The following is a 12,757-nucleotide window of genomic DNA, read 5'->3' as shown; positions in this document are numbered from 1 at the left end:
ATACACTGTCTGCTGTACTTCCTCATTAGCCAAGCAAGTAATCTCACCACAAAAGGAAATGTAGTTAGTAGGCTATGGTTTAGAAATTGCAATCTTATTTCATTAATATTATTATCTAATGTAAAGTCATTTATTTCCTATATCTTCCTTCCTTTTCCAGTATGCCTGCATTTAATTAGAAAAGGTAATGAACAAAAAAGACTATCTTTGCCCCAAACAGTGTTCCTTCTGGTCATGTCACCCACCCGTCTCTGTAAGAACAAGGGGAGGGTAGCGGTCAGTGTGCTTGAGAAGTATTAGTGGGCTCTGGTCACTTCCCAAGTGTCTACTTCAGGAGGACAGCACGTATCGAACTGGCCAAGTTCAGTGAGGTTCAACAAACATCGACTGAGCCTGACGATGTACTGGGGAGACAAAGGTAACAGAGATAGAGAAGACGTGTTTCCGCCTATTCAGGAGCTTTTAGTATAACGGGCTCTACTAGCTAGCATTTGTCATGGTGATGAACTGCAAACTCTTTTAGAGGAAGCCTCAGGTCCCGAGTCTAGGACCTACTACTCACAGGTTCCCTTGTCACTGCTCACGTTGTTGGCTCCTCCTCGTTGCTGTTGCCTGTTCCTTGGTTGAGCGGGCACTTTGGAGACCTGGTCTTTGCCCTTGAGGCCCTGTCTCTCCAGTGTACGTGCTGGCACAGGTCTGGAAGCCGGTTCTGGGGGGACCAGTTTGGGGCTTTGTCTCTGCTCTGCTGCTCCAAGGCCGTAGCGCTTGTTCTTCCTCCTCCTCCTGGACCCTTTCCATCTGTCTCTTTCATGACGGGTTCTCTCCAGCCTGAGACTGTGTTCTTGTCTCATGCACAGTACATTGTTGCTTCTCCAAAGGAACCGGATTTTCCCTCTGTGAAAAAAAACCTGTCTGGCAGTGCTGACTTTCTTTTCTGCTTTCTCTTGTACGTCATAGTTTTCCATTCACCAGCCTCTTTGCTGTTTTTTCAAGGCCCTTGACTTCCTCAGAATTCTGCATAGCTTTGTTTCCTTTGGGGGGGTCATTTCCTTCGTTTCATAGAAACTCTCTGGGTAGAGGTGAAAAGATGGAAAGTAAGGAGGTATTCCTCAAGTCCTTTTACCTTCTCCTTGATCTTGATGATTACCTACTTCACATAAAAAGAGCTAGTGACTGAATACCCCCTGCACACAGCTGGATCATACCTTTACCTGCCACACCCCTCAGGGTAGAATTTCAAAAATTAAAATGAACTAAACTTAATTTTTACATTTCACTATTAAAGACTCAGCAGTTTGAGTTATCCTGGATTTCTCCTCAAAAATGTGTTATAAGACATGAATAGTTTGCATGTGCTCTGTGTGGAAATTAGGATTGAGACAATTGTAACTGTTCTATAGTGATGGTGATGTGGGTCTATGCTAATTACTGGACAAGAAGCCATAGTTGGTGCTGATGTTTGCTTTGGTCAGCAAATAATTTGAGCAAAGACTCCCCCAAGGATGGCTACTATTTGCTGTTTATCAGTTTTCTTAGCTTCCAAAATAGTTGATTCTTATCCCTTTTATAGAAGATCGTCAAGTCAGAGGAAAACAGCAAAGTCAAAGAAAGACTTGTTGTTTTGCTGTTTTGTGACCCTTCACATAAAATGTAGGACAAATAGGCTAACAAAACAAAAATGGCTATTTTACTGCAATCTAACATTGGAAAATTCAGCCCTTCTAAACGTTCATACTAGTAGCCTCAGAATGCTGGTATCCAGGAGGTTGTATGAGACAGAGAAAACCACTCCAATACTAGAAGGGAAGAGTTTAGACCCACTGGCTCAGGGATGCCTGGACCAAATGAAATCTTTGCTTTGCCCTCATCATTTACCATTAAGGACACAGAGCTCTTTTCACTGGAAACTCTGAGCTGATTTATGAGCTTTGCTGTTAACTGAAGGAAGAAGACTGGAGTTTATGGCATGGTTCTCCCTCACTACCTACTAGGCACAGGGCCATAATATGGAGTGAGAAAGAAAACAGCATTTTCATTAAGTCACAGTCTCTGTTTTGGTCCCAGTTAACTCTTCTGCATTCCCATCCTGCAGTACTAAACAATGTGTTGAAAACTTTTCAGCCAGATTTGATTTTAGCCACTCATGCCCAGCTTGCCCTGAAAAGAACAGGAATTGTAATAGAGTAGAATATCTCACCTTGGATTCAAACAAGAGCAAATGGGGGACAAATTTTGGCTACTTGCTCACATAATTATCCAACTGCTCTGACCATCTTGGTTTCAGAGTGTCTGTATTTGCAGAGAATCTGCTGGATGAACTATTCATGCTTTACATAGTGTGAACTGATGCCAGAACCAGTAATTTTTTGTAGTAATGTGCAGTCTATAACTTCCGGTCTCCAAGATGCAAAAAAAAACCCCACCAAACTTTTTTCTTCTCTACCTACCAAATTCTAAAAATTGACACCATGTGCACTATATCAAAATTCATTTAATGTGTCATCAGTCCTTTTGGCCCAGCCCAGTGGAATAAAAGAAAACATTTTATATCAGTGGTGAAATGACTCACCGAGCCATCCCCTGTGATAGTTTGTTGCTTTTTAAAGGGCATTTTTGCATGGCAAGTACCCAGGGGTTGTATCCAGGGTATTTCATAACCACACAGGCACTGACCATCCAGATGGTCACTAGTCTTAGAAGTGGAGCAGAGGTCTGAAGATCCGCTGCTGGGCACGGACAGATGGTGGCGAGGTCTGAGGGGGAGGTCTGCGTGGGGCGGGGGGGGGGCGGAGTAGGGAGTCGAGGGAGAAGGGAATGGTAGGAGTGGTCAGGGCAGAGGCTGTTCACTTACCAGTATGGAAATATTTACCAACCAACATCTCTGACATTTGCCCTGTGTGCATCCAGTGATCCTGTAATACCTAGTGACAGATGGAGAGGATGGATCAGTGATGACAGTCACTTAAATTTCTTCTTTCTTTGTTTCTTATGATTTTTTAAATCCCAGATTGGGGAGTTACTGAGTACCACCCATCCTGCCAACAAAGCCAGCTTAACCCTTTTCTGTCCCGAAGAAGGGGACTGGAAAAACTCCAATCTTGACAGACATAATCTCCAAGACTTCATCAATATTAAACTCAACTCCGCTTCTATATTGCCAGAAATGGAAGGACTTTCCGAGTTTACCGAGTATCTCTCAGAATCCGTGGAAGTCCCATCTCCCTTTGATATCCTAGAACCTCCCACATCAGGTGGATTTCTGAAGCTCTCCAAGCCCTGCTGTTACATTTTTCCAGGAGGGAGGGGCGATTCTGCATTGTTTGCAGTGAATGGATTCAATATGCTCATCAACGGAGGATCAGAAAGAAAATCCTGCTTCTGGAAGCTCATCCGACACTTGGACCGAGTGGACTCCATCCTGCTCACCCACATTGGGGATGACAATTTGCCTGGAATAAACAGCGTGCTCCAGCGGAAAATCGCAGAGCTCGAGGAAGAACAGTCCCAGGGCTCCACCACAAATAGTGACTGGATGAAAAACCTCATCTCCCCCGACTTAGGAGTTGTATTTCTCAATGTACCTGAAAATCTGAAAAACCCAGAGCCAAACATCAAGATGAAGAGAAGCATAGAAGAAGCTTGCTTCACTCTCCAGTACCTAAACAAATTGTCCATGAAGCCAGAACCTCTGTTCAGAAGTGTAGGCAATACCATTGATCCTGTCATTCTTTTCCAAAAAATGGGAGTTGGTAAACTAGAGATGTATGTGCTTAACCCAGTCAAGAGCAGCAAGGAAATGCAGTATTTTATGCAGCAGTGGACTGGCACCAACAAAGACAAGGCTGAACTAACCCTGCCTAACGGTCAAGAAATAGATATCCCAATTTCCTACTTAACTTCAGTCTCATCTTTGATTGTGTGGCATCCAGCAAACCCTGCAGAGAAAATCATCCGAGTCTTATTTCCTGGCAACAGCACCCAATACAATATCCTGGAAGGACTGGAAAAGCTCAAACATTTGGACTTCCTGAAACAGCCTCTGGCCACCCAGAAGGATCTAACTGGCCAGGTGGCCACCCCTGCTGTGAAACAAGTAAGACTGAAGCAGAGGGCCGACAGCCGGGAGAGCCTGAAGCCAGCTGCAAAGCCACTCCCCAGCAAACCTGGGCGAAAGGAGTCAAAAGAAGAAACCCCTGAAGTCACAAAAGCTAATCACGTGGAAAAGACACCCAAAGTTGAAAGCAAAGACAAGGTAATGGTGAAAAAAGACAAACCAGTAAAAACAGAAACCAAACCTCCAGTGACAGAAAAGGAGGTGCCCAGCAAAGAAGAGCTGCCTCCGGCCAAAGCTGAGGGGCCTGAAAAGCAAGGCACAGACGTCAAACCCAGAGTCACCAAGGAGAAGACTGTGAAAAAGGAAACAAAGGCAAAGCCCGAAGAAAAGAAAGAGGAGAAGGAAAAGGAAAAGCCAAAGAAAGAAGTGGCTAAAAAGGAGGACAAAACACCTGTCAAGAAGGAGGAAAAACCAAAAAAGGAAGAGGTGAAAAAGGAAGTCAAAAAAGAAATCAAGAAAGAAGAGAAAAAAGAAGTCAAAAAAGAGGTTAAGAAAGAAACCCCACTGAAGGAAGCCAAGAAGGAAGTTAAGAAGGAGGAAAAGAAGGAAATTAAAAAGGAGGAAAAGGAACCCAAAAAAGAAATTAAGAAACTTCCTAAAGACGCAAAGAAATCACCTACTCCCGTATCTGAAGCAAAAAAACCGGCTGCATTAAAACCAAAAGTACCCAAGAAGGAAGACACTGTCAAGAAAGATTCTGTTGCTGCTGCACAGCTGAAGGAGAAGGGGAAAACTAAAGTCGTTAAGAAGGAAGGCAAGGCTGCAGAGGCTGTGGCCGTGGCCGCCGGCACCATGGCCACTGCAGCAGCTGTGGCGGCAGCGGCTGGAATAGCGACCACTGGCCCCGCCAAAGAACTCGAAGCCGAGAGGTCCCTTATGTCATCCCCCGAGGATCTGACCAAGGACTTTGAAGAGCTGAAGGCTGAAGAGGTCGACGTAGCAAAAGACATCCAGCCTCAGCTGGAGCTGATCGAAGATGAAGAGAAACTGAAGGAAAGTGAGCCCGTTGAAGCCTATGTCATCCAGAAAGAGACAGAAGTCACCAGAGGTCCCGCCGAGTCCCCCGATGAGGGAATCACCACCACTGAAGGGGAGGGTGAGTGCGAGCAAACCCCCGAGGAGCTGGAGCCCGTCGAGAAGCAGGGGGTGGAGGACACTGAAAAGTTTGAAGACGAAGGAGCGGGTTTTGAGGAGTCCTCCGAGACCGGAGACTATGAAGAGAAGGCGGAAACCGAGGAGGCCGAGGAGCCAGAAGAGGACGGAGAGGAGAGGGTGTGTGTGAGCACCTCCAAGCACAGCCTGGCGGCGGAGGAGGAGGAGAGCGCCAAGGCTGAGGCCGACGGGCACGTCAAGGAGAAGAGGGAGTCGGTGGCCAGTGGTGATGACCGAGCAGAAGAAGACAGGGACGAGGCTCTGGAGAAGGGAGAAGCTGAACAATCCGAGGAGGAGGGCGACGAGGAGGACAGAGCTGAGGATGCCAGAGAGGAAGACTACGAGCCCGAAAAGGCTGAAGCTGAAGATTACGTGATGGCCGTGGTTGACAAGGCTGCAGAGGCTAGCGGTGCCGAGGACCAGTATGGATTCCTTACCACAGCCACCAAGCTAGCAGGAGCCCAGTCTCCTGTCCAAGAACCTGCATCTTCAATTCACGATGAGACTTTACCCGGAGGCTCGGAGAGTGAGGCCACTGCCTCCGACGAGGAGAATCGGGAAGACCAGCCTGAAGAATTCACTGCCACCTCCGGCTACACCCAGTCTACCATTGAGATATCCAGTGAGCCCACCCCCATGGACGAGATGTCTACTCCTCGAGATGTGATGAGTGACGAGACCAACAATGAAGAGACCGAGTCCCCATCTCAAGAATTTGTAAATGTCACCAAATACGAGTCTTCACTGTATCCTCAGGAATACTCCAAACCTGCTGTGACATCACTCAACGGACTTTCTGAAGGGTCAAAAACAGATGCCACTGATGGGAAGGATTACAGTGCTTCAGCCTCCACCATCTCACCACCCTCGTCCATGGAGGAAGACAAATTCAGCAGATCTGCTCTACGTGATGCCTACTGCTCTGAAGAGAAAGACGTGAGAGCCAGTGCCACGCTGGAGATCAAAGACACTGTCTCAGCAGTTTCAGATGAAAAACTTAGCCCACCTAAGAGCCCGTCCCTGAGTCCATCTCCATCATCACCCACAGAAAAGACCCCGCTGGGTGAACGTAGCGTGAACTTTTCTCTGACACCCAGTGAGATTAAAGTCTCAGCAGAGGCAGAAGTAGTCCCAGCATCTCTGGAGGTGACCCAAGAAGTAGTGGAAGAACACTGTGCCAGTCCTGAGGATAAGACCCTGGAAGTGGTGTCTCCATCTCAGTCTGTGACTGGCAGTGCTGGCCACACACCGTACTACCAATCTCCCACTGATGAGAAATCTAGTCACCTTCCCACAGAGGTCATTGAAAAACCAGCGGCAGTCCCAGTGAGCTTTGAATTCAGTGATGCCAAAGATGAGAGTGAAAGGGCTTCCATAAGCCCCATGGATGAACCTGTGCCTGACTCGGAGTCTCCTATTGAAAAAGTTTTGTCTCCTTTACGGAGCCCTCCCCTAATTGGATCTGAGTCTGCATATGAAAGTTTTCTAAGTGCGGATGACAAGGCTCCTGATATATGTACCGAAAGCCCCTTTGAAGGAAAGAATGGAAAAGAAGGCTTTCCAGACCAAATAAGTCCAGTTTCTGACGTGACTTCCACTGGTCTTTCCCCAGACAAACAGGAAGGGAAAAGCACAGACTTTATACCGATAAAGGAAGACTTTGGTCAAGAAAAGAAAACTGATGATGTTGAAGCCATGAGTTCTCAAGCAGGACTGGCTTTAGATGAAAGGAAGTTAGGAGGAGATGTTTCTCCTACACAAATAGATGTCAGTCAGTTTGGATCTTTTAAAGAAGACACTAAGATGTCCATTTCTGAAGGCACTGTCTCAGACAAGTCAGCTACCCCTGTGGATGAGGGTGTGGCAGAAGACACATACTCTCACATGGAGGGTGTGGCCTCGGTCTCCACAGCTTCTGTGGCTACGAGCTCATTTCCAGAGCCGACAACAGATGATGTGTCTCCCTCGCTGCATGCTGAGGTTGGTTCCCCACATTCCACTGAAGTAGACGACTCCCTTTCAGTGTCTGTCGTGCAAACACCTACCACTTTCCAGGAAACAGAAATGTCTCCGTCTAAAGAAGAATGCCCAAGACCAATGTCAATTTCTCCACCAGACTTCTCCCCTAAAACAGCCAAGTCTAGGACACCAGTTCAAGATCACAGATCTGAACAATCCTCGATGTCTATTGAATTTGGCCAGGAATCCCCTGAGCATTCCCTTGCTATGGACTTCAGTCGTCAGTCTCCAGATCAGCCTACAGTGGGTGCAAGTATGCTTCACATCACTGAAAATGGGCCAACTGAGGTGGACTACAGTCCTTCTGACATGCAGGACTCTAGTTTATCACACAAGATCCCACCAACGGAAGAGCCGTCCTACACCCAAGATAATGATCTTTCTGAGCTCATCTCAGTCTCTCAGGTGGAGGCCTCCCCGTCCACCTCCTCCGCACACACCCCTTCTCAGATCGCTTCTCCTCTCCAAGAAGATACTCTATCTGATGTTGTTCCTCCCGGAGATATATCCGTATATGCCTCGCTCACCACTGAAAAAGTGCAAAGTCTGGAAGGCGAGAAGCTCTCACCAAAATCTGATATCTCTCCACTCACCCCGAGAGAGTCCTCTCCTTTGTATTCCCCTAGTTTTTCAGACTCTACCTCTGCAGTCAAAGAGAGCACAGCAGCTTGCCACACTGCCTCTCCCCCACCAATGGGTGCAGCATCTGCAGAGCCGTATGGCTTCCGTGCCTCCATGTTATTTGATACGATGCCACACCATCTAGCCTTGAAGAGAGATTTGACCACATCCAGCCTGGAGAAGGACAGTGGAGGGAAGACACCTGGAGACTTCAGCTATGCCTATCAGAAACCTGAGAAGACAACCAGGTCCCCAGATGAAGAAGGTTACGACTATGAGGCTTATGAGAAAACTACCGGGACCCCAGATGTGAGTGGCTATTACTATGAGAAAACAGAGGGCACCACCAAATCCCCATGTGACACAGGCTACTCCTATGAGACCATTGAGAAAACCACCAAGACTCCCGAAGATGGTGGCTATGCCTATGAAATTACTGAAAAGCCCACACGGAGTCCTGAAGAGTCTGGGTACGCATACGAGATAAGTGAGAAGACAATAAGGACCCTTGAAGTGAGTGCTTACAGCTACGAAAAGACTGAGCGGTCTCAAAGGCTCCTGGATGACATCAGCAATGGCTATGATGACTCTGAAGAGGGTGGCCACACACTTGGGGATTCCAGCTACTCTTATGAGACCACTGAGAAAACTGCCAGTTTCCCTGGGTCTGAAAGTTACTCCTATGAGACATCGACAACAACTACACGAACCCCTGTTACCTCCGCATACTGTTACGAGACCCCCGATAAAAGTGCTGGAACCCCCCAGGCGTCTACATATGCCTATGAGACTTCAGACCAGTGCTACACTGCTGAAAAGAAGTCCCCCTCCGAGGCTCGCCAGGATGTTGACTTATGCCTTGTGTCCTCCTGTGAATACAAGCATCCCAAGACGGAGCTTTCACCCTCCTTCATTAATCCCAATCCTCTCGAGTGGTTTGCCAGTGAAGAGCCAACGGAAGAATCGGAGAAGCCCCTCACCCAATCAGGGGGAGCCCCACCACCTCCTGGAGGAAAGCCCCAGGGCCGACAATGTGATGAAACCCCTCCCACCTCAGTCAGTGAGTCAGCCCCATCCCAGACCGACTCTGATGTCCCCCCGGAGACAGAAGAGTGCCCCTCCATCACAGCTGATGCGAATATCGACTCAGAAGATGAATCAGAAACCATCCCCACAGACAAAACCGTCACGTACAAACACATGGATCCACCTCCGGCCCCCATGCAGGACCGCAGCCCTTCTCCACGCCACCCTGATGTGTCCATGATGGACCCGGAGGCCTTGGCCATCGAGCAGAACCTGGGCAAAGCTCTGAAGAAGGACCTGAAGGAGAAGACCAAAACCAAGAAGCCAGGTACAAAGACCAAGTCGTCCTCACCTGTCAAGAAGGGTGATGGGAAGTCCAAGCCCTCTGCAGCGTCACCCAAGCCAGGGGCCTTGAAGGACTCCTCAGATAAGGTGTCCCGAGTGGCTTCTCCTAAGAAGAAGGAATCTGTGGAAAAAGCAACAAAAACCACCACCACTCCTGAGGTCAAAACCACACGTGGAGAAGAGAAAGACAAGGAGACCAAGAATGCCGCGAACGCCTCCACATCCAAATCGGTAAAGACGGCGACTGCAGGTAGGTGGAAGGTGCTGGCATCCTGGTACAGGACACGACAATTCTACTTTTCACTGCAGCCTCTGCGTTTCCATTTGACTTTGTACTGGGGAGGTGAGGGAACACAACTTGGTGCTCTCCCTTCCCTTCACTGTTTTCTTCTGCCAAAAGGTATAGATCTCAGCCCAGTGTAGCCTGTAGGTCTGGGGGTGGTAGCTCAGCTTATGGCCCAGGGCAGCTCTGATTTCCCAGATGCGACCCCTGGGTTTGCTCCCTTTTGCAACACAGCAACCGCAGCCTTGTTCTGAATCTTCAGAACCAAGGACGTGTGTTTCATGCTCCTCGGGGAGATTCTGTTGGCATTGGCTTCTGCCACGCCGGCCCCAGAATCAAGCTGAGGTGACACAGGCCAGGAGCTCTCAAAGGCCTAGGGAGAACCAGAGTTCCAAGCCAAGCCTGGAATAAGCAGCATAGGTCCAAGATTTAGGTTCCATTTTTAAAAAACAAAAACATTTAAAATAAAGTTATAACATTTTAAAAATTAAAAGCTATACAGTTTTTAAATAGAAAAAAATTACCAGGCTGGAGTTGCATCCCCATTAAAGGCAATGCTTTGTTTGATCAACCAGCGAATTCAGTTGACCACTGGGTACCCAGTACAAATAGAGAGAAAAGCATCCAAGGCTCCACTTATCCCATTCTGACCACACGGCCTGACTAACAGAGACTCAGCATTCTATTTCAGATTGAAATTCACTTGGCAAGAGCAGATATCCCTGACTTCAGATTCTTAGACTTATCAAGGTCTCAGCAATGACCTGGGTTTTTGATGGAACAGGTCTCTGATGGCCCAGCTTAATTTTGTTGCTTCAAACCAATTACAGGGATTTGAATTCATATATTTTATTTGCTTTACACAGTTATTCAGGGATTTTAGATCACAGTTTAAAAAGTAACATAAATTGACTCAAATGTGTAAAGCAAGCAATAATTTAAGCAACACTTCCTTGATTTATTATGGAAAATCTGAGAGATGAACCTTTGGGACTCTCAAATTCAGTACATTTTAGGAAGTATTAGTTACAGTTACAAATTTTTACTTTTAAGCAACATGGAGCATCAATTTCAAGACTCAGGTCTTAGCAGGTTTCCTCTTTTTACTTGCACGTAGAAAACAAACTGAATTTGTTCATGCTTAGACTTAATGGAAAACCACCAGATAATTAACTCCTTGATCTAAAGGACTTGACAACTTGACCTGCACTTAGGAGAAAACATGAAATCCATCCAAACAGATAAAATCCAACTGAAATCTGCTACCAAACTTGCTGAACATACACTCTAGCCCGCACAATTGATTTATTTTTTAAACTTTTTTTTTTTTTTTGGTCACTTAAAGAATTTTGAGGCAAAGTGAGTTAATTTGAACTTACTTTGAAGATGCTTCCCCAGTAGATTTTTAAAAAGATAAAATTCCACTATTAATTAATTTTAAAACAAACCTGGTCGACTTCTGGCAGTTCCCTCGGTTTGGGCTGCTGTGAGCAATGTTCAAGGGTGTTGATGGGAGTGATTTAGTGTGCAAGGGGAAACCGCAGACATTTTTAAACATTAGAAGAAATGTAACTCACACACTTCTGTTACAAGTCAGAATTCTCGGGGAGACTTACACATGGATATGTTGAGGGCTTTTAGCTTAGGTTCATTATAAAGGCTGGCTAATCCATTCATAAAATGAGTCGGTTTATCCAAATACCAGTTTGGCTGATTCTCACCACTTCCCTACCCCCCTGAAAATAAAACTAGACCACTGATGGAATTCACTGCTGGTTTCGACTCTGGGATGACAGCCTCTATACATCCCATGGAGAAAGGCAAGAGGATTAAATATATAGGATCCAGCTAGTATTTTAAATGGCTTTACAGCAGTGGTCTCAAACCAGATACACATTAGCATCAGCTGGGGTGCTTTTAAAAAATGGTGGTACCCAGGCCCTACCCCAGCCCAATTAAGCCAGACTCTGGGGCATGGGGCCTGGTATTAAGCATGCTAAGTGATTCTAATCATGTGGCCAGGGAAAGAATCACTGCCTTAGAATGCTAGTTGTATTAATGTTTCAAAAAGTTTAAACCTTCTAATTAGAACAAATCAGAAAGCCAGCTCACCAAACAAGGTGCCCAGAAACTTTGGGGTTAGTCTGAATCTTTACTTTGCCCGGGCTTTCTGATTTAGACTGGGAATTTTGGCTGCCACATGCGCCTGACCTCAGTCTGGTATGTCCTGATTGGCTAGAGAAAGCCTAGTCTTTTTGACCCTTCCTCTTGCCAAAGTTTGGTATCCGATCTTGTCTAAGGAGAGATGTCTCACATTTTAGAATACTGTCCTAAGGAGAGAATACAGTGTTTCATCAGTTTATAAATGAGGTTGAGGTGCTGAGGGTCTTGGAAATCATATGATGTTTATTAAGATCTGACCACTGGCTAGGTCGAATGTGAGGGTATAATATTCAGCTGTGGGCAAAACTGCTTTCAAATGAGATCTTAACTGGATTACAAAGATTGCTTAACAGTGTTTTATGAAATGCAGATATTTTCTTTTGTCCTTTAAAAATCTGTTTCTTAGACCACTTTTCAAATTAAAATGCACATTAGTAGCTCTTTCAGGAGGAGTGTTACCTAGTTCCATCTTTGAGGAAGGCCTGAATTCTTCTTCCCAATGGGTTGTCCACAAAGGGAAACATTCCATTCTTCATTTCTCCTGTTGAGATGGTGAACAACCAGGTCATATTTTCTCAAACCGCCAGTGTTCAACGCCCTCTCTGAGAGAGGGGAATGCCCAGTACCCCCTCGCCATGTCCTAGAGGACCTTCTGGGGAAGGGGTAGGGAAGGTGTACTGGACAGATGGGTCTCTTCGCATTCCTGTGACCCCGGCTTCCTCTTTATTTTTGTTCATTTACTGAAGGGCCAGGAAACACCAAGACATCCAAGCCCTCGGCTGTGCCTCCAGGCCCCCCTGTGTACTTGGACCTGTGCTATATTCCCAACCACAGCAATAGTAAGAACGTCGATGTTGAATTTTTCAAGAGAGTGAGGTCGTCCTACTACGTGGTGAGTGGGAATGACCCCGCTGCTGAGGAGCCCAGCCGGGCTGTCCTGGACGCCTTGTTGGAAGGGAAGGCCCAGTGGGGCAGCAACATGCAGGTAAGAGCTCCAGGACAGTGTCCGCACTGCACATGGAGCTGTGTCCAGA

General features: G+C 46.6%; 2 protein-coding genes across 6 annotated transcripts in view; one reads left to right on the top strand and one right to left on the bottom strand.

Annotated features, from left to right (window-relative positions):
* The window catches only part of MAP1B (microtubule associated protein 1B), a 96,191-nt gene that overhangs the window by 77,886 nt on the left and 5,548 nt on the right, over positions 1–12,757 (top strand). For all 5 annotated transcript variants that reach the window (XR_014293994.1, XR_014293995.1, XM_082620463.1 and 2 more), the window contains 2 exons: positions 3,008–9,527; positions 12,470–12,708. Coding sequence is in view for 3 of the 5 variants with exons in the window: in XM_082620463.1 (XP_082476589.1) it covers positions 3,008–9,527; positions 12,470–12,708 (6,759 nt within the window). In the remaining 2 variants the exon portion in view is untranslated. The remainder of the gene's footprint in view (positions 1–3,007; positions 9,528–12,469; positions 12,709–12,757) is intronic.
* Positions 11,976–12,757, bottom strand: part of MRPS27 (mitochondrial ribosomal protein S27) — a 129,246-nt gene continuing 128,464 nt past the window's right edge. The window contains exon 11 of the mRNA XM_082620468.1: positions 11,976–12,264. Coding sequence (XP_082476594.1) covers positions 12,256–12,264 — 9 coding nt within the window. The 3' untranslated portion in view covers positions 11,976–12,255. The remainder of the gene's footprint in view (positions 12,265–12,757) is intronic.

The sequence above is a fragment of the Mesoplodon mirus genome, assembly GCF_964341445.2.
Source record: "Mesoplodon mirus genome assembly, chromosome: 5".
In the NCBI taxonomy this organism is placed as follows: domain Eukaryota; kingdom Metazoa; phylum Chordata; class Mammalia; order Artiodactyla; family Ziphiidae; genus Mesoplodon; species Mesoplodon mirus.
Note: the sequence above shows the minus strand (reverse complement) of the source record. Positions and strands in the feature narration are given on the sequence as shown.